General features: G+C 61.1%; 1 protein-coding gene across 2 annotated transcripts in view; it reads right to left on the reverse strand.

Moving 5' to 3' along the window:
* Window positions 1-615: 615 nt before the first annotated feature.
* COL26A1 (collagen type XXVI alpha 1 chain) overlaps window positions 616-21,075 on the reverse strand; it is a 126,821-nt gene continuing 106,361 nt past the window's right edge. For both annotated transcript variants that reach the window (XM_047714651.1, XM_047714650.1), the window contains exons 4-13: window positions 16,605-16,666; window positions 13,081-13,237; window positions 11,579-11,677; window positions 10,794-10,946; window positions 9,052-9,135; window positions 7,859-7,911; window positions 6,159-6,194; window positions 4,782-4,829; window positions 2,882-2,966; window positions 616-2,133 (exon numbers count right to left, since the gene is read on the reverse strand). In XM_047714651.1, the coding sequence (XP_047570607.1) occupies window positions 1,973-2,133; window positions 2,882-2,966; window positions 4,782-4,829; window positions 6,159-6,194; window positions 7,859-7,911; window positions 9,052-9,135; window positions 10,794-10,946; window positions 11,579-11,677; window positions 13,081-13,237; window positions 16,605-16,666 (938 nt within the window). In that variant the 3' untranslated portion in view covers window positions 616-1,972. The remainder of the gene's footprint in view (window positions 2,134-2,881; window positions 2,967-4,781; window positions 4,830-6,158; window positions 6,195-7,858; window positions 7,912-9,051; window positions 9,136-10,793; window positions 10,947-11,578; window positions 11,678-13,080; window positions 13,238-16,604; window positions 16,667-21,075) is intronic.

Consider the following 21,075-nt stretch of genomic DNA (forward strand, 5'->3'; position numbering starts at 1 on the left):
GCCTTCTGCCCAGCCTCCCTGAAGAGTGGATAGCCCAGCTTGTCATTCAGTCCCATGGGGACCCTGGAGGCTGCCCTGTACCCTGGCTGAGGCTTCACCTAACACAGGGAGTTGCTCGGGGCCAGGGGTGAGGGGTCGTGAGCTGAGAGGGTGGCCTATAGAAAGAGAAAGGGGCTCAGCCCTCCAGGGGAGGCAGCCCTCACGGCCAGGCCTGGCCCAGCCTCCTGCACTTGTGTGTACACTCTGGGCACAACGGCACCTTGTACAAGGGGTCCCTGATGACCTGCCCCCACTCCAAGCCTTTGCTGAGGCTGTTTGTTCCCCCTGCCTCCACTGCCCTTTCCCATCTAGCCAACTCCCACTGACCCCCGAAGACCCTTTTCCCCTCCGTGGCTCCTCCCTGGACCCCTGAGAGATTAGCCGCCCCCTCCATCGTGTTGCTGTAGCATGCAGCCATGTCCCATGCTGTGTGTGCGGCACTGTCCTCACATCTGACCACCCCATCCCTAGATGTGACTCTTTCAGAGCCGCACCTGCGTCTTTCTGGCCAGGAGCCAGGATGGCCAGGCCTCCCTGCCAGCCACCACCACAGGACACCAGAGCCCCAGTGGGGAGAGCACCTTTATTGTCAGAGCATTCTAGACTTCCCACCGGCCTCTGACTGCGGCCCCTCGGCCCCCAGGCCAGTCCTGCCTCACACAGGGCAGGGGGAGCTTACCGGGGCCTGGCCACAACCTCCCAAGAGCCCCAAGGACACTGGGGACAGATGGCTCCAGTCCTGAGGGGAGACATGACCTGGGGTGGCACCAAAACCTCCGAGCCTGCTACTGAGACTGGGTCCTGGCCCAGTAAGAGAGGAGCACCAGGGCCAGGCCGGGTCACAGGGGAGCCCATGGCCCAAGAGGCCTGTGGTTTGAGCTGCTCTGGGATCCCCGGGCCCGGGTGTCTGCTGTGGAGTCTGCCTGGGCCCACAGCCCTAAGGAGACAGCATCTTTCCAACGGGGCCTGGGACTCGGGCAGCTTTCTTGTCTCTAGCTGGTCAAGGGGACGTGGGACTTGCCGTGTGACCCAGATATGGCCAGCCCTAGAGATTCCCAGACAGGGCAGAGCTACCAGCGATGGCCTCCTCGGGGTGCACCGGCCCAGTAACTACTTCCTCCTCTCAACTCATGGGCAGGAGGGCCCTGCTGGGCTGGCTGGGTCCAGAGGCCAGGAGGCAGCGGTGGGCAATGCCGGTTTGGTAGGAAGGCCCCTGCCACCCCAGTGCTCCTCTCTCAATATCCCCAAGTCCTGGGTTTATTCAGGGTGTCCCTGGCGCTGCCAGACCCTGCAGCAGACCCCAAGCCTGGGGACAGGGATTGAGGAAGAAGACCCAGGACCCTGCCTTCCTTCCCTGCTGGCTGGTCCAGCCTCTCCCACAGCCCTGTGCCCAGCCTGAGTTTCTCTGCAAAGACAGGAAGCTGGCAGGTAGAGCGTTAAGGATCCAGGAGGCCTGGGTTCAAATCCTGTCCCAGCTGTCCCTGGTCCCGTGGCCTCGGCAGGTTATTCATACTCTCTAGGCCTCCATCCTCCCAGGGAAAGTGGGGATATCAAGCCTACCTCCTAAGGGTTAAATGAGACAATGCAGGGAAAGCTCCTTGGACAGGCCCAGACTCAGTAAATGATGAGTATTAGGGTTATTCTCATGCCCCGCCCAGCCCCCCCAGACCCCGTCTCCTGCAGAAGGTGAGGGTGGGGAGGGCAGGGACCAGGAAAGGGCCCTGCCAAGAGTGCTGGGGCCCTCTGGACCCTGCCTCTGGAGCTGCCATCTGTCCCCAAGCACCCCCCCAGACCCCAGGAGCCAGTGTCTCTTGTGATCGTCCGTGCCTGGAGTGCAGGGCCCCTTGGTGGGTCTTCAGGAGCCAGCAGGGCCACACGGGCCTCAAGGCCAGGTCTCCGGCGGGGCTGGGGCTTGTCCTGGAGAGCTGGCCTCTTACTTGCCACCGCTGGCCCGGCCGGCGCTCCTCTGCCCAGGGTCAGGGCTGAGCAGGGCAGCGAGGGCGCTGTCGGGCGGGGAGCCGCCCCGCTTCATCTTCAGGCTGGCTCTCAGGGCAGCGTCATGGCCAGAACCCCCCTCGGGGGAGGCCAGGGGATCTGGAAGGACAGCAGGCGGGCCGGCTCACGCAGGGTCTCAGAAGCCCTCAAAGGCCCCCTTTGCTTCGGGCGCCCCGATGGCGAGGGAAGCCGCGTGCCCAGCGAGGACAGGGCAAGTCCGCAGAAGGCTCCCTGGGCACGTTGGCACCTGTCACTCATGCATTTGCCCACTCACCGGGCAACCAGTGCTGACCTGGCAACCGGTGTGGACCCCGCCCGGGCTCCCCGCCCTGCATGCCAGGGAGAGACGCAGAAAGCCCACCCCCATCGGGGAGCACAAGGCTCTGAAGAGCACCGTGAGGTGAGAGGAGGGTGCCTTCCGGGGGAGAGACCCTAGAGCAGGTCCTGAAGTGGGAGCTGGTGGTCAGTGGGCAGAGGGACTGGCCTGAGCAAAGGCGTGGAGGTGGGGGGTGGGAGGGAGGTCCTGAGAGAACTATGTGGTGGCTCCAAGTCACTGGGCACCCGGCCATGCTGGGCAGGGGCTTGGGACCTGATGTGCCTGGACATCAGTCACGGGCAGTAGGGGGCCACGGAGGGTACTTGAGCAGGGGAGGCACAGGGTAGGGTCCACCTGGGGTTTGGAGAAGACCGACTGGCAGCCAAGTGGAAGTCATCGAGTCAGGCAGACCAGAGGCAGGGGCAGCTGCCCTGAGGGCAGCAAGGGGGTGTGGAGGCCGGGGCAGAGGGGATTCCCAACTCCATGGCCAGCTGCAGGTCTGGCTGGCTCCAGGCCCTGGTCACCACTCACCATGGATCCCAATCATGTGTTCCAGGATGAGGACTCTCTCCGCCAGGATCTTCAGGGCCTCCCGCAGCTGCTGCACCCCCTCACCCTGAGGGGTGGGGGGGGAGGAAGCGGCCAGGGTCAGGGCCGGCCACAGAGAGGGGCCACGTCCTCTCAGCCCTCCCTATTCCTGACTCTGTCCCTTTGTCCCCATCCTCTAAGTAACACAGCCATGCCAAGTTGGATACCCACATGGCAGGCCTGGGGTCTGAAGCCTTGTTTGCAGACAAGAAAGCTGCAACACAGAGAGGGTAACCAGGGTCCTGGGGCCACACAGCCTGGCTTCACATGCAGACCTGTCCCTTGCACGTCACGGTTTTTCCTGCTCCCATGGCTGCCTGGCTGCTTCCCCTGGGCAGAGCCCTGCTTTCTGGAAAATACCCTACCAAGGGCAGAGGCCCTAGCACAGGTGGGGGCATTTTGCTGGTCTCCTGAGAGCTCTCCAGGTGTGGCCACTCCCGAAAGAGAGACTAAAGGGAGAGCCACCGTCTCTAGAGCATTGGCATAAGTGCACCGTTATGAGGGTCCGACCCACACATGGGCAGAGGACCTGGTGCACCGAGACCCATCAAGGAGCTGGTTTATTGAGAAGACAGATGTCAAGGCCACTTGGTAAGGGACTCAGGCCCTGCCCTGAAGTCAGTCCCAGAACAGGCCTCTTGAAGGCATAACACAACAGCTCACGACAGCTCTATCCTGATGTTCAGATCGATCTAGTTTGAAATAACACAAAAGGATGGGCCCCCTGGGTGGCTCCAACGGTGAAGCGTCTGACTCTTGATCTCAGATCAGGTCTTGATCTCAGGGTCGTGAGTTCAAGTCCTGAGATGGGCTCCACACTAGGGATGGAACCCACTTTAAAAAAAGCAAAATAAAAAAAAGAAAGCAAAAAGTATCCTATAGGTTAAGGAGAGAGGTCTTCCCCCCAGGGAAGCAAAGGCCACAAGAAGCCACACTGGGGGTAGTGTCTGGGATGGGGGTCCAGAGCCCCAGCCCAGCCCCAAGCCCCTGACCCCCAGCAAAGAGTTACATCCTAAGTACTGTTTCTGTCTCCCTTTGCAAGTCTGCGAATCTCCCTGCGACTCTGGGCCCATGCCTGTAGCACATCTTTCTCCTGCTGCCTCCTGTGCCCACCATAGCTGCTCTGGCTCCAGCCTCCCCACTCCAACCCAGCCCACCTCCCCAGTCACCCCCAGGGTGGCTCATCAGAGAACCCTAGATGCCCACTGTGGCTGGCCACTCCCTGAGCTCTGACACACCCTGGGGATTCTTGCTGTCAGCCTGCAAGTTCTCCTCTGCCAGCCCCACTGCCCTCACCCCCTTTACCCATCACCCAAGTCTCCAGCATCCCTCCTCCTCCCAGAAGACAGCAGGTCCCCACGGCCATGCCCATATTCCATCTGTGTCCCCTCCCCACCCCACTGTGCCCCTGCCTGCTCCCATCCTCACTCCCTGCCACCCCCATTCCCTCCCACATCCACCAGCCCTCGGTCTATGTCCCCACGTGTCCTTCAGTCCACCAGCGCAGTGACGCTGGGGGCACTGCCACGGACCAGGCACCGCGAATGGGGGATTCCTGTCCCTGGAGAGGGACTTGGCAGCTGTAGCCTCCTTAAATAAGGGGTTCTCCCCGGCAGTGTCTCCCCTCTCCTCCAGTCGCGGGCCAGTTCCCTATCTGCACGCTAAGCTGCAATCATTATGTCACTCACCAGCCTCCCCCGCCGGGCAGGGACCCCCTTCACCCCATGGCCTGGCGCCCTATGTGAGCCTGAGGGGTGTCAGCGCAGACCTGCCGGGCACCCGCCCTCCCACTGGGATGCAGCCAAGGGGGCAGGAGGGGAGCTTGGCCCCCAGAACCGGTTACCTCTGCAGCAGCTTTGTCCTCTTCATGCCCCTTCCCGCCAGGCTCACCCTAGGAAGAAAACCCCGCAGTCAACAATCTGTGTGTGGGGGGAGGGGGGTAGTGGGGGCACCTCTGTGCTTCTCGCACAGATCGCGGGGGCCGGAGGGCGTGAGGGCAGGCTGGGCAGGCAGAGCCTGGGGACAGGGGTGCTGGGGCCCAGAGCTGGACAGCTGCCTCCATGGGCACCACTGCCCTGGGGTGGGCAGAGCAGGGGAGCACCTGAGGCCCTAGGCATCTGTGCACAGCCTCCGTGTGGGTTGGCTTGGGGGTTTCACTGTGCTTCAGACCTGACACCCCACAAGCTCAGGTCTCAGCTCGGCCAGGGACCAAGTACCTGTTTCTCTCCGCTTCCACCTCTAAAACGAGGCCAGCAATACTGGCCTCACACTAACCCCCACATTGTATGCAGTGTGACCTTCAGCAGGTTACCTGACCTCTCTGTGCCTCTGTGCTCTCCTCTCTAAAACGGGGTAACACTGCCTACCTCCCGGGAGGATTCAGACTAAATAAATCAATACTTACAATGAGCTCTGACGGGAGCCTAGTGCCCGAAATTCTGGGACAGGACTCAGCATTGTTACCAGACAGAAGCCAGGACGTGGCATGGCTTTGGAGGCTAATACTGCTGGGTTTACTTGGCTCCATCATTGCCTTACTGTGTGACCTCGGGCAAGTCACTTAACCTCTCTGAGCCTTAGCTGCGAGTTCTCAAAGAAATGGGGAAAATAAAGTCCTGGCTTACTGGGTCATAACTAAGCTTAAACTCACTGTGGGCAAAAAGCACAGCCCCTCCCAGCACACGGGAGGTGCTCGGCAAAGCGTCCCTCCTCCCAGGCTCTCTGCCCCTAACTTAGACCTGGGCACCGAGGAGGTGCCTGTCTCCTTGGCCCTGCAGGCAGGAGTGGGGACATATAAACTCTTACTTCCAAGGAGGGAAATTTGAGGCCAGCTATCTGGGCCTCTACTTCTGGGAGGTTCAGAGGAGGGAGGGCCTCCGCAGGCCACATAGCATGCTAACTCGAGGGTCTGGGCTCCCCAGAAGAGACCTGAGGACATGCATCCAATCCCCTACCAGGAGGCTAATTTAGTCGTTGCTCACACTCCCAGTGAGGGGCTCCCCACTTTCCAAGGGCACCACTTTACCAGCTTGGGCAGCTGGGATCACAGGAAGGCTGCCCCTTCTCTGGGCAGGGTAGAATCAGGCCGTGTTAGGGGTGGCTGTGGGGCTGAGCCCAGGCCAGGCCGGGACAGAGCTCCCGCCCCACCTATCCGGTGCCCTGGGCCTGCACCAAAGCCCACCACCCTGGGAACAGCCCAGCGGCACAGTCCCCCACTTACAGCCGGTCCCGTCACGCCCCGCTCTCCGGCCAGGCCCTGCAGAAAGGCAGAGAAAGCAGATGAGGCCTTGCCTGCTCCCCTAATGCCTCTGTCTCCCCCTCAGCCGCCCCGCCCCAGGACGGGAGGAGGACAGAGTGGAGGAGATGGGACGGCACCTCCTGGGCCACCTTCCACTAGCTCCTCCCTGAGCCTGGGCAGGGCCCTCAGTCTTCTCAGCTGAGAAATAGGCCATTACCGTTGTCACACAGAGCCTGCACAGATGGCAAAGCCTGCAGGCTCTCCCCCACACAAAGGGCCCCCCCAGAGAATGAATGATGGGGGTCCCACTCAAGGCCTCCCATCCATGCTGAAATCTAGCCGGAAGGCTCCCCAGAGCCCAGACCCACGTGTCCAGCCACCGTCCCACTTTCCCACCTGCCCACAGGGGGATGCCCCACTCCACTTCCCCTGAGAACCCTGGGTATCCCCAAACCTGCCGTATTCTGCAGCCACCTCCCGGGAGATAGCTCCCTGTCCTCCCAGCGGCTCCCACACACGCCCGGGAGATAACCTTCCTTTCCTTCTCTTGCCAAATCTGTTCCATCTGCCAGACCCATCACACCCACTTTCTAAACCTGTCCCTTCCCTTTGTGGCTTCCCGTACAACCACCTGAATGTAAGTCACCTTCTCTTTCTCCCCCTCACGCTTCCTTGGTCTCCCTGCCCCCACTGCTCCCCCATCTTCAGCCTTCCGTTCTCCCACAGCAGCCCCAGCCCGAGCGTGAGGGGCCTCTTAAAGATGGAAATCAGATCATGGGCTCTCCTTCCAGGAGACTCAGAGTCCCCTTTCCCTGTGACAGAAAACCACACTCTGCCCGGTCAGACCCTGCCCCCCCCTCATCTCACATCTCATTCTCCTTCCCTCAGTCTGTCCTGTGCTTTCTTCTACCCCAGGGCCTTTGCACTCGCTCTTCTGGCTGCCAGGATTGTCCTTTCTTGGCACCTTTGCACAGCTGCTCCTTCTGGTTCGTTAGGCCCCAGCTGAAGTGTCACTTCTGCATGTTTGTCATGCCCTGCGTCCCTTCCCTCTCCCGCAAGGGCACAAGACCCTGATAAGAGACCTCCTGACAGGATAAGGCGATCCCCAAGCACCCACCACATTCTTGGTGAGGGCTGGAGAAAGCCTGAGAGGGGCCCCACCCCTGCTGTTCTCCTGCTGTGTGACTCTGGGCAGGTGACTGAGCCCCTCTGAGCCCCCCTTCCTCATCACGGCTGGGATACCATGATAACATTATCTCTGAAAGCCGCTGGCACAAACAGGTGGGGAACAGTTCTGAATCTCATCGTTCCCAACTCTCCCTGTGCCTGTGGGCTGGGGCAGCTGAAGGCATCTGGTGACAACATGTGGGTGACTCTTGGTGACGAGGGCTACAGGTTGGGGTGGACATTCTGTGATCTGTATGTCCTCTGGAGTCACTTGGCCTCTCTGGGTCTCAGTGAGCTCATCTCTGAGATGGGAAGGGTGCCCACGCCTCCCTGGGATGGTGGTGGGCAGCACAGGGCTGAAGCTGCTGATGAGATCCAGGTCCTGCCCGAGCCAAGTGGCCAAGGGGCCAGCTGGGCCACTCCTTCCCGAGCAGCTCAGGCTGGGAAAGAAGGCTGGCTCTTCCTTCCCAGGGAGACAAGTCCTCCTCCCCTGCCAGAAATGGGGAAGCCCTTACCTGCGATCCAGGGACACCTGGGGGTCCTGGGGGACCGTGTGGTCCAGGGGGACCTGTGGACAGAGTCACAGATGATCACCTGGAGCCAGCCCCCTGCCTGCCCTATCTTGCAACCCACTCTTCCCCCAGAGCCTCATCCGTGGGGCCACCCTGCGCTGCCCCCCCCCCCCCCCCAGCCAGCCAGTCTCCCAGCAAATCTCTCTCAGGGCTGCCCCTTGTCCGGGGGGGACCTTCCTGGGTCCCTACCCCTCCAAGGCTATCCTTCTTGCCTGAGCTACTACAACAGCGTCCTGACCATCCACGCTCGTGGCCACCCAAAGCCACCTTCAGTTAGGGCCCTTCCGGGGCTCCTGAAGCTCTCAGCCAGGCCCCCTCCACCCGCATGCCCCCAGCTACCCTCCTGGAAAGCTCCTTGGCCTCTGCGCTTGTGCAAGGGCTGTTCCTTCCTTCTGGAGCTTCTCCATCCCCTCCACACCCCAACTAATTCTATCCTACTGGTCTCAGGCTGAGCATCACCTCCTCCAGGAAGCCTTCCGGCACTTACCCACCCCTGCTCTAGTCCGGTCCCCTCACCTCTGTGGGGCATTCGCTCAAATGCTACCTTTTAAAAGAGGCCCAGAAACTAGAGCCCTGCGCCACATAAGGAGCGGTGACTACATGAAAGGGGTAAATGAATAATGGGGGGACAAGGCACCCACATACTTGGTGAGCAGGGCTGGCCACTGCCCCGCACTCCCCTTCTCTCCCCTCCAGCAAGGGTCCCTGGAGGGTGGGGATCAGGCCAGGCCCAGGATCCAGCCCCTTAGAACCCCAGGGCCATCCCCTGCCCCAGGGCCCCTGGTTTCTGCCAAAAGGCCCCGCACCTGCCCTACCAGCCCCTGGGGCCAACCCTGTGCTGACCCCGTGCCTCCCCCTGGACCTGGGCCTCCACGTACCCTGGCGCAACCCCCACTCAGGCCCACAAGGGGGCAGCCCCGAGTGGCTTCACGCAGGCAGCAGGCAGAAACATTTGGGGCTCCGGTGTCTAGTCCCGCCAGGATGCTGTCCCCCAGAAGCAAGGGACCTCGCCCAATCCCCAGTATCCTGCCAAGGCCATGGTTCCCCAATCGGCCCCACAAGGCCCCTTGGCCCAGACCAAGCCCAGAGCAGCTGACCCATGCAGACCAGGCTGTGCAGCTGCCCTCTGCACTTACCTGGAGGGCCAGGGGGACCCCGGGGCCCCGGGACGCCAGCCAGCACTGTGTCCACGGCAGCCGAGGCCAGCTGTGAGTCTCCATCTGCAGGCAGAGCAGTCGCCTGTGACCCGGTGGGCAAGGCCAGGTGCAGGACCTGAGCTTCCCCAGGGCCAGGACAGGCACCCCTGACTCCACTGGACCTCACAGCGGCCCTGGCAAGCACACACTCTTGCTCCCGCAGAGCCCAGGTCGAAGGGCAGGGAAAGCCCAGAGGGGTTCATATAACGCACAGACTCCTTCCAGAGCATTCCAGCCCCTTCAGAGTCTGGCCCTGCCCTACTTACCTCCCCAGTTCCCCAGCCAGAACTCTCCTCCCCTTCCCCCCACTCCACGCTATAGGCCCTTTCTTGATGCACCTGACAGGCTCACTCCGGTGGGGCCTCCTCCTCCAGGAAGGCCTCCCTGCCCAGTCCTTTGAGCTGCAGGGCCCTGGGCTGCCTCTATAGTGCCCATTACTCAGCCTGGGGCAGGGGTGGGGTCTGTTATTGACCCAGTTCCTGCTATTTGGGTCTCTCCAAGGCAAGCCCCCTGTGACTTCGTCCTGCCCGAAACCCAGAGCCAGACCCAGAGAAGCCAGGCCAGGAAATGCCTGGGATGGGAGTGGCTACCCCTGCCCTTCCCTTCACACCCGGAAGCCAGGACCACACTTCCAGGGGCTCACAGCAGATGGGGACCCAGTAGGGCATCCCCACTCCTTCTCAGGCACACACCCGGCACTCCCTCAGGGACCCCAAAGGCTGGTGAGGAGGGTCCCATCTGAGGAGGGCTCTGAGGGCTCTGGATGGCAGGCAGTGCCTGAGGCATCGTGACCAGGGCAGGCTGGAGCCCTGGGATGGCTCCCTGTGGCCCCGGGGCTTGTGCAGCCGAGCTCTGCTCTCTCTCTGAGTCTTCAGTGAGTCCCCACTTGCTCCAGAAGGCTCTGCTCTCACAGGCTGGGCCCCTGCACCCGCTGGGGGAGGCCCAGGACCCCCATTCTGCTCAAGAACGAGTCCCTCCCTTCCACCAGAGCAACTCCACTGGGAGTATTAACTGCCCCCACTCTACAAGTGGCGAAACTGAGGCTCAGACAGGGACAGAAGCACCAGCAGGAGGGGGCCAGAGTTTCTCTGACCCAGACAAAGAGGTCCCTGTCCCTCTTTGGTCCCAAGAGGTGCTTGGGATGTCATCCAACCCTGTCACCCGCTTCTTAAAACCCTCCCCCAGTTCCCCGGGGCACTTAACCAGAGGATACCCCTTTGGTGGCCCCCCCACCCTCTGGGCCTCCCTGCTCCCGCCTGCCCCACTGGGTAGGCAGGTGTGTCTGGGTTCAGAAACCCCAGACTTTGGCCCCCGAGGGCTGGAGTCTGTTTTCCTCACGGCTGTGCCACAAACCATGACACAAACAGTGACACAAACCATGTGACGACACATAGTAGGTGCTCAACCAACACTTGTCACACAATCCAAGGTCAGGGGATTCGTGAGGGGATGTGCTCCCGCCACCAAGTGGGGAAACTGAGGCTGGCCACACAACAGAGTGACATTGGGGAGGGGGTCAGGACCCCAGGGGCAGGAGCTGGGCACCAAGGCAGGGACAGGCCAGGCTGGGGGCTAAGGACCCTTCCACCACCCCAACACCCCCAGCACAGCCCTGCTCCCAGGCCACTGTCCAGCTCCCTAAGGGTCTGCTTCCCCAAGGTCTCTCGGCGGGGAGTACTCACCGCCCTTGTCCGTCGGTGGCTGCAGGGAGTAGAGGACCCCTTGAGGGCTGTTTGGAGGGAAGCCCGGGCTGCCTGCTGGGCCGGGGGGGCCAGGGGGCCCAGGGCGCCCCGTCTCTCCAGGAAGCCCGCGGGGCCCTGGTGGCCCCAAGTGGCCTGCAGTGGGAAAAGAGGAACCCCGTGAGGGCCGGGCCTGGCGACAGACACCGCAGATGGCAAACAGGTCAGCAGTGGCTGCCAGACTAGCCTCCCTGGGGGGCTGTCCTGGGATGTGAGTGAACGTGGCTTTCCCTTCGGGCCTGGAGAGCACTGGGGCTGCTGGGTGGGAGGTGAGGGAGGTAGGCTGGCCCCCTCCAGGGGCCTCAGCTCTGGGGTTGGGGCACCGAGAGTGCCAGCCAACCCAGGCCAGCCCTACACCTACCGTCACAGGACCTGTATCTTCCCTGCAAGACCCAGGAGGAGATGGGGTGGGGGTTCTCTGGAGGGGTTTAAATGGCTAAGAAGGGTCCCCAGGCCTCAGCTACCCCACCCCCCTTGCCTGTACCCCCCAACTCCCAGAGCCTTCTGTTCTTCCTGCCGCCCAAGGTCAGACCAGACCCTAAAACCTTTGGGATGGGGTGGCAGTGATGGGGGGTGGCAGTGGGGAGGAAGTGAGCCCAGAGCCGCCCGGGACAGCAGTCACTGACCCCAGCAAGATCAGGGCTTATGGGATGCCTCACCTGCTCAGATAGGGGAGGAACCCCAGCCCCGTCCCCCAGCGGACAAAGTCAGATCCGGGGGGTCCTTACCAGGAGGCCCTGCTGGGCCCTTCTCTCCTGCCTGGCCCCGGTCACCTTTGGAGCCTGGGGGACCTGCAGGCCCTGGCGGTCCCGTCTGCCCCGGGGGCCCTGGGGAGAGAATGAGATGAGCTCTGAGGACGTTGGGGGCCAAGCCACCAGGCCTGACCCCCTGGGCCATTTCCCAGGAGCAGAGACCTCATTACAGTCTAAGAACCACAGTTGTACCTATTAACTCTTACGATCTCCGCAGCTACTTGTGTTCCCATTTCACAGGTGGGAAAACTGAGGCTCAGGAAGGTGTGGTCCCTTGTTCAAGGACCCAGAGCCAGGCTGCTCCTGAGTTAGGCCCCTCCCTCCAGAGTCCTACTGTCTCCCCACTCAGGGTTGGGAACAGTGCCTATGGTAAAGAGCTCCCCAAAGAGGCCTCCTTGGAGACCCCAGGAAACCCTGCTCTCAGATTCCAGGGCGCACCCCGGGGTCACCATTTGTTGGGTTTGTGCTCCACCTGGTGGCCATTTCTTGGAACTGCACTTCTCCTTGCACAGAGAAAGTGACCCGGGAGACCCAGCACCCCTCCCAGCCTCCCCCACAGGGCATTTGGGTCCTAGGTCTTCCTCCTCCTCAGTTCCAGAAGAAGGATTTGGAAGAAGGCAGGCAGGGGCAGCTGCCTGGGTGTGAAACCCTGGGAAGTGGGCCAGGGACCCAGAATGAGATGCTCCCCCCAACGCCTGAGCTCCCTCCTCCCCCCACAGCCTCCAGCCCCCCCCCCCCCCAGAAAATCACAGAGTGTCTGCTCCTCCCAGGACTGGCCACTGGGTGCTCCCACTGCTGGGGGCTGTGCCCTCCCTGCTCTGCTCCCTCTCCCGACTGGACAAGCAGAGGAGGTGAGGAGGGGACAGGGTGTGAGCTCAGAGTGGAGTCTGGAAGCTGGGGGCTCAGCTGTGAGAGAGGCCAGGGAGGGAGAGCGTCCCCTGCACAGGGCTCTCTTGGGGCCAAGAATTATCAAGACCGTAGGCTCCTGGATCACGGGCTGACCCCAGGGGTCATTTCTCCAATCCTTGCTGGAACCCCAAGCATTACAAACTTACTGGAATGATTAGAGAGGATTTCTGTGCAGCTGAAGGTGATACAAAAGTATTTATGAACTAGCACAGCACGGACCAGAAGGCGGTGGGAGGCAGAAAGCTCCTGGTAAAACTGAGCCAGAAGGCTGGGGCTGGACTGCGGGCCTGAGCGCAGGTTGGCTTCGGGGCAGGACAGGAGGACACACACCCAACTGCGGGACAACGCGGAAGGGTGAGGCTCTGTAACCGTCCGGATGGGGTCCGCGGGTGCAGAGCTCCAGCCAATGGTTTCCAGCGGGGGGCTGAAGCCCTAGTGGCCAGAGCTTCTATGTTTCTAAGAGAAGTTTCTAGAACTCCTGATTTTCTTTCGAAAGCCTACAGTTTTGAAATGTTAGCTCCGTTTTTCAACGCTTGATCCCAAGGGCCTCTGGGGCAGGCCTCACTCACCAGCTGGGCCCGTGGGCCTTCTCCTGCGGGGCCCTGGGTGGGCGAGGGGGATGGCATCTGGAAGGAAGTCCTCATTCCAGGGTGGGACGGTGCTCGGGGGGACTGGCAAGTCATTGCCCGGGCCTGCGGGCTGCTCTGCGGCTTCCAGCAGGAGAACCTGGGCCAGGAAAGGGCAGAGGGTCAGGACCCCAGGCAGGCCAGAGACCGCTGTGCACTGGGGATGTGTGCCCCATGAGACCTGCAGCTCCCCAAAGCCAGGTGTGGGTGATCACCAGCCCCTTGCTGGAATGTTCCCCTACCCCTGCCCTCCTCTCGTTCCTGTGCCAGGAGAGACCTCGGACCCAGGGCTCAAGCAGGTTGTCACAGGGACACCTTCAGACTCCCTGTACTCTTCTTCTGGAGCGGTCATCACCGTGAGGAGAGCCCTGTGGTCACCCCCCACCCCTGCCCCAGCTTCCCCCAAAGAAGGGACTGAAAAGATACCAATGGGCCTGGCTTGGGGCGTGGTTTTTAGTAGGAGCTCTGGGAAAACAAAAGGTGGCCACGCGGGGTCAGCGTGGAAAGCCGCCCTGTCTTCTCCCCTTGAGAGAGCTGGGGCATCAAAGCCTGGGAAGACCCAGGTCCTGGCCCGGAACACGGTCTCCCTGATGCAGGTGAGCTGGAAGTCAGGCCTCAGAGGCCCCCGAGAGTCCCTGCTGTTCCCCAAAGAGGTCAGCAGGGGGCGCTCTGCACCAGGGATCAGAGCAAGGCAGCCTGATGGGTGCGCAGACCCTGGGTAGGCCCACCCAGGCAGAGAGGAGTCCCCGGGCAGGTGGACAAGTGCTCTGGCCACTGCGAGCCCCTAGTCTTTGTGCTCTGCTGCCTGAAGGAGAGGAAGGCCGGTGTCTCAGGTTCCCGCCAGCTCTGGGGAGCCAGAACCCCCCCATCAGCTAGAGTCCCCGACTCCCCCGCCCCACATCCACAAGGGCCAGGCCTTGCATTTGGCCTCCCCCTGGCTTCTCCCAGGGTCCCTTGGCTTGCCCAGTGCTCCCGTAGGACCTGGCTGCCCCCCCAAATCCACCTGCCTGCCCCCTTCCCCAGAGCAGTGGGTCAGAACTCCAAGCAAAGTGAACCCTGCGGAACCCACCCCAAACCACCAGCGTCCCCACACTCAGCACGCCCTTCTGGATCTGCTCTGCTCCTCCTGGGGCTCAGTGGCTTTGCCCTGCCCCTGGGTACACCCAGGGCCCCTCCCACCCTGAGACTTCCCGCCCACCCCCACCAAGCCCCTCCCTTCATTCCTGCGCCCCAGAGGATCCTGAGACTCCAGGGCCCCCCCCACCCCCGTCCCCGGCAGTCTGCCTGACCCTGTGGACTGAGGGTATCCCCCAGCCCCTGCACCATCGCCCGTGCACCCTCTCTCAGTGTTCCCATCTGCAGCGGGCCAGTGGGCCCCGTGAGGCTCCAGCGACCTCCCCCAGTGCCACTTCTCTGAGCCCCTCCCCATTCTGGTCCTTACAAGCGCCCCCCCCCCCCCGCCGCCTGGGGGCAGGAAGGGTCACCGCAGCCACATCACAGGCAGAGGTGGAAATAGAGGCCCAGAGACCACTAGTGACTTGTCCAATGTCACCCAGCAAGTAGGCACTGGGACCAGTGTCCCATGCAGTGCCCCCCAGCCTCCCAGGGCTTCCCCAGCCCCAGGCTTGGCCCAGGTGGTAGAATCTGTTTCCCAAAGGCTCCCACCTGCCCCCGCAGAACCACGGACCCCAAGGAGGGTACAGGAACCCCTGCTCGCAGCCTGTGCCCAGACGTGGGCTGCTAGGGGACCCTCCCACCTGCAGAAGGCCTCGGGATGAGGGAGGATCATTCACCCCCTGGGGCTTCTCATGCTGGGGCCTCTGCACAGGCGTCTCCTACACGCCTGTGCCTCTGCCTATAAGATAGAGATGGCAGCCTGGCTGAGAGAGTGACACAGAGCTTCTCGCCTGTCCGGCACTCCACCTGTTCCCAAAGCCGGGTCCCACTGCCATGTTGTGTGAGGCCCCGGATGCCCTTGACCGGGACCAGCACATTGCCCAGATAAGGAGGTAGGAGCTCGGACAAGACTCACCTAGCTGGGGGGGGTGGCGGTCCCACTGATGTCTGACTCCAAGGGACAGTCATCTGCAGCCCCCATCCAAAAGGGCATGCCCTCAGGGTGGGGCTTCCAGGGCAGGAGACAGGGCTCAAGGGGGAGGGAGGGTTTGCAAGGGCTGTGTGTGTGTGTCTGTGTGTCCGTGCGTGTCTGCGTGGGCATCTGTGTGTCTCTGTGTATATGCATATATGTGCATGTGTGTGCGTGTGTCTACGTGTGTGTATATATGTGTGCATGTGTGTGTGTATCTGTGTGTGTCTGTGGGGCTGTGTGTGTGTGGATGGGTATGTGTCTGTGGGAAGACCTGCCTGTCAGGCTTTTCTGGGCAGGGGGCCCTACCTCTGGGCCTACTCTGTGGTCTTGCCACGGGGGTCTCTCAGCCCATGTCAGCACTCTGTCCCCGCCAGACCTCCCCACTGGCAGGCCACGCTCCCGCCTGCCTCCCACACCCGGATGCTCTGTCCTGGGCCAGGCAGTCCCTAGTCCCAAGAGGTAAGGGTAGGACAGCTTCGGCCCCCAGGCTTGTCCTCTGCCAGACGCCTGGGACATGAAGGAGAATGTGACTTGTCGCCGGTTGGGGTAGAGCCCACGGCCCCCATGGCACTGGCTTCTTCCTGTAGGGACCCGAGACCCTCCACCAGCACCTTCTCCAGGGCCCAGGAGCAATTTTAGTCAATACCTGAGGCATGGGACATGAGGTGACAGGGGACACAGCCTGGGAGAAGTGTCTCCCACTGAGGGATGGTAGATACGACCCTGTAGCTCTGACCCAGGCCTGCTCTGGGACACCTCAGAGGGACCAGAGGGGACAGAGTCGCCAGTGTCCACGAGGGTGACCCGCCCATCACCACCCCTGCACCTCACACAGCTTTCCCTTCTCTGACTTACTCCCTCCCTCCTCACCCCATTCTGCCTGGGGCTACCCCCCCATAAATGACTCATCCTTTCTCCAGTCCTCCAGCCTTGGGGTGCCCTGCTGTGTCCCCTAATGTAGACAGGGCAAGAGCTGACAGAAGCCAGGAGCTCCTTCTCCATTGTCTGGGCCCCGCCGTGTGCCAGACCGGGAGGGAAAGGAGGAGCCAGAGTTGGGGACAGTGGCCCCTTCCACCAAGGGGTCACCTTCTGGGCATCCAGCCCCCCAGTCACTGAGACACAGATCCAGATATGTGTCACATATGAGACACATATCCAGCCTGCTGTCCGAGACCTCCAGATTTCTTGCTTTACCCTCCCCAGGGGGCTGGCCCAGCCCAGAGGAGGCCACCCAGAGGCATGGAAGCCCCAGCAGCACCCAAGACCTGGGACCAGGCTGCTCGGGCCTGCTGGGCTCCCTAGGGCTGGGCTGGTACCGACGTACAACCCTCGCATACACCCACCAGCTCCCAGAGCCAGGCCCCCCCGGCCGTCTGACCTTGGCCTCCAGTGTGGTTAGCCGCTCACTCATGTCACTGAGCCGGGTACAGTTCATGCATTCTGAAAGAGAAGGGTGAGAATGGAGTGTAGACGCTGGGGGTGAGAGCAGCCAGCTGCCAGGACAGCCTCTGGGCGGGCAGGCAGGGAGCTCTCTGATCAATTTGCCTGGAAAACTCCTACCCAGCCTCCAGGACCTCATCCTTATCCTTGGTGCCCCCTCCTCCAGGCAGCCCACCTGACCTCGGAGCACCCACAGCACATTATTCAGCAAAGTGTCCAAGCCAGCACCCCAGGTGCCCAGTCAGCCTGTGAGTGCCATAAACGTAGGATCTTTGTCTATTTTATTTACCCACAGATCTCAGTGCCTGGCCCAAAGGAGGGGCTCAAAAAAACCCAATAATTGATTACATAGGTGGTAAAGGGCATGCTCCCTGCCTTTGAGAACGTCAGTCTGGGGAGGGAGATGGGCAAATAGGTAGAGGCTGTAGGGGCTACACCAGGGCTGTAAGAATAAGATGTGCAAAAGGGCATCACAGGCGGGGCGCCTGGGTGGCTCAGTGGGTTAAAGCCTCTGCCTTCGGCTCAGGTCATGATCTCAGGGTCCTGGGATCAAGCCCCGCATCGGGCTCTCTGCTCAGCAGGGAGCCTGCTTCCTCCTCTCTCTCTGCCTGCCTCTCTGCCTACTTGTGATCTCTGTCAAATAAATAAATAAAATCTTTTAAAAAAAAAAAGGGGGCATCACAGGGGACAGCAATGCCAGTTTGGGGTGGGGTGGTGGTGGTCAGGGAGGACATCCTGGAGGTGGGGGCATCTAAGGTGAGGCCTGAGAGATGCACCATATAATAGCCTCGTGAGGAAAGAGGGCTGAGGCCTAGAGACAAGCAAGACCAGAGAAGGGTCTGGAATCAGTCTGGCCGAATCAGAGCAGATCCAGCCCCCCCACCCCCCACCCCACACACACCCGGGACTGGAGCAGTGGGCTGGGACCTAACACTGGAGGGCTGGCAGGAGGGGCTCTGGGGCAAGGTCCTGAGGCCAGTGGGCAGTTCTCCCAGGGGCTGAAAGTCAAGGTCAGATCTGCATTTTGAAAAGCTCACTCTGGCAGCAGCGAGTTCCGTGGGCGTGTGTGGGAGGGATGGAAGCCGGAAGGCCAGTTAGGAGACTGGTAATGGTGAACCCCCCAGGCCCACATCTCCCTGGGCTATAATTATCTATTTATGTCTGTCTGCCCCAGGGACTGGGGCTGTTTAAAGAGGAAACAGACGTTCAAAGTTGTTCTCCAGAGCTTTTATTGCTGCAGAAGTCAAGGGATGCCTAAATCGCTCACTCGGTTCCAAGTCTGACCTTCCAGGAACCTCAGTCTGGGCCAAAGAGACACACTGAGGTGTGAGGGTAACTCGGCAGGTCCCAGTTGCTGTGCTGGGGCTGCCCATCGGTGGCCCCCGTGACCACAGTGAGGCCTGAAGCTTACCAGCGGCGTCCATACCTGCCCCCCACTACTGGCTTCCCCTGTCCCTTAAGAGGTCCCCCAACTTCATCTCAGAAAACAAATCCCCCATTAATGTCCTAAGTTACGGTGGTGATTCCTCTGCGAGACACGTAGGGGATGCCCAGGGGGCTTAGGACCAGGGTTCGGGCTGTGTCCTCCCCAGGGGTGGGGGGCCCAGCCTTGGGGCAGGGGTTGCTGACATGGGGCCGTCTACTCTCCGGCCCCTGATTGGGTTTACAAGACGTGGGCTGCCCGAGGCTCCGCCCACCCCCATCTCCCTCCCCAGCTCCCCAGGACTGGGCCCAGTCAGTGGTTTATAAGCATTTTTTAAAAACAGAACTCTTTTCAATAAAGCCTTGTCCATAACCCCGATACATAAAACAGATTAGAGACCGAGGTACAAACACTGAAACTTCCAAACAACTAGGGGAATGTATACAGTTTCATGACTGGGGCGGGCGAGGACTTCACAAAGCATCGGGGAGAGAGGGGGCGGGTTTTCTGCTTAAAAAGGGGTTGGGGGAGGGAGGGGGACTGTACCCATGTGTTTCTTCCTCGCTTCTCTCAGGAAAGGGTGGTGAAGAAAGAGAAGGGGATAAAAACCTGCCGAGGAAAGAGAAGGGCAGAGGAGAATTCTCAGCAGAGGAGGCCAGTAACGCAGCCCGCAGCCCAGTCCAACCTGGGAAGAGGACATCAGAGCCTCCAGGCTCCCCTGAGGCCGGCCCAGCACCAGACAGGAGAGGTGAGGGGTGCTCTCTGGGGACTGGGACATGACGGAGGGGACAGGCCCACGGGTGCCTACACTGAGAGAAACGGCGGGGTCTCCCAACGCGCCCCATCAACAAGGCCAAACCACAGACCCTCCTTCTCTCTAAAAACAGAGCTCAGGATTCCCGAGCCTTACAGGAAGCCTTTAATGGAAAGACAGAGATCGAAACAAGTGGGGTCCCACCTGTCCACTCACTACCCCAACCCCATCTATCTACCCACCTGTCCAATCATCACCTCCCCGAACTTTTACCCGCCTACTTTACCCTCCCCCCGGCACCTCCCCTACCACCCTCTCATCCCGAACATTCCTGAGGCATTTAGGGGACCCAAACAGAGCATTTCCAGGGTCTGAGGCCACAAACAGGACTCTCTGCAGGGGGGAAGTTCTGCAGAGGGAGGGGTGAGCCTTGGGCTCTCACAGGAACCTATTTCTGGAAAGTGTGCTGGGCCTGGGCCCAGTTTGCTCTGGCACTGGGCACCCCGCTTGGCCGGTGAGGTGAGGCTTGGCTGGCAGCAGGCACGGTGTGGAGGTGGGGGGGGGAAGGGGGGTTCCAGTTCTCCAGCCACAGAGAGGCCTGGGAGGCCCAGCCAGCAGGCAGGGCTGAGGCTGCCAGCTCGGCCTCCCCGTGCCACCTGCCTGGGCAAGCGCTGAGACCAGCCGGGTTTTACAGTTCCCCTGGCTTTCTGTCATCGACAAGCAATTATATTATGTTTGTTTAAATTTTTCTAATGATTCATGGGAGTGGTGGGGACAAAGAAATGGTACCGAGGGTGCTGACTGGTACAGACCACGGACCAGGCACTGCCTGCTGGCTCTGGGCCTCGGTTTCCCCTCGCTAAGAGGAAGACTCTCATTTCCCGAGATTCGGAAGTTCCCATGATCCCGGCCCCCCTTCCCTAGCACACACGGGCCCACGAGCACCCGGGGCCGCAGCACATTCCTGGTCTCTCGGATGCGGGAAAGCATGCCTGGAACTCTTTGCCAATCTGTGCGTACCAAAGTGTGGGTGTTCCAGGCAAACCGGGGGTGGGGGGTGAGAAAGAGGGAGGGACTCACCACTTGGTGCTGTCAGTAGAAAGAGAAATAAGCCGCTAACTCACTGTGAGGCTGGAGAAGAGCTCATCTGACCTCTCTGCCCCTCAGTTTTCTCAGCTGTAGAAGGGGTCAGTACTGGATCAGCTCCAAGGGCCTCAGGACCCTGCTTCTGGTGCCCTTGCCCTCCAGCTCTCACCACTGGGCTCCGTCCCCCCACTGCAGGACGGTACACCTACTAATCCAGCTGCCATCTGCCTTTGGCCAGCATGCCCACTGCTGATGGCTCTGTATCCAGCCTTCAGGACCCAGCTCCCAAGTGAGGCCGACCCCTCCCCCAGGCCTGAGCCTGAAGGGGAGCCTTGCCGACTGCAGAGAAATTGAGAGGCCAAGTGAGTCTGCTGTGAGATGGGGGCCATAAGACCCTGACAGGGGAGACCCAGGGCACACAGGTGGTCCCTGCCCCCAAACACTCAGCCCCCTCTGGGAGAGGCCTTGGAGAGGGGTCCACAAGCAGGGAGCAGGTGCAGGGTGGATGTCCCCAGGGGGCCAAGCTGGAAGAGATCCTAAAATCCCCCTGGGAACCTTTGACTCCAGCCCAAACTCCTAAGCCCTATAGGAGAGCTCCAGGGAGGTCAGTGGGGTCAGATGCTGGGGGACAAGGGGCAAGGCTGGCAGGTGTGTTCACAGGAGACACGGGAACGAGGTCTAAGTGACCTAAACCTAAGTGGCCTCAGTTTCCCCAGTGTGACAAGAGCTGGGCTGGGCCTAAAACAGATAGGACTGGTACCTGTCTATCTTACTACACATGGGGTCAACCCTGCTCTACCCAAGTTCAGTCTGGGGCCACACATTCTTTTGGTGCCTCCCTCCCCCCAACTGGGGACTTGAAGGCCATGTAGGACCTTCCTCTACTGGTGAGACTTTGTTTATCTCACTCTCTGCTAGAAACTGCTGTCAGGGGGGAAAACTGCTTGCCTTGAGTAGGCCTGGGATTTCTTTTGCCTTGTCACTCAGACCTTGCCTCCAGCCAAGCCACACCCCCTCCAGCCAGGCCACACCCCTCTGGCTAAGTCACAGCTCCAGCCAAAGAGAAATGCTTGGATGTACAGTGACTTTGGGACCAGTGCTAACTCCTGCAGCAAAGCCCATGAGAAGATGGGTCTGTCTGCCCAT

This window comes from Lutra lutra, chromosome 18 (assembly GCF_902655055.1).
Source record: "Lutra lutra chromosome 18, mLutLut1.2, whole genome shotgun sequence".
Lineage (NCBI taxonomy): Eukaryota > Metazoa > Chordata > Mammalia > Carnivora > Mustelidae > Lutra > Lutra lutra.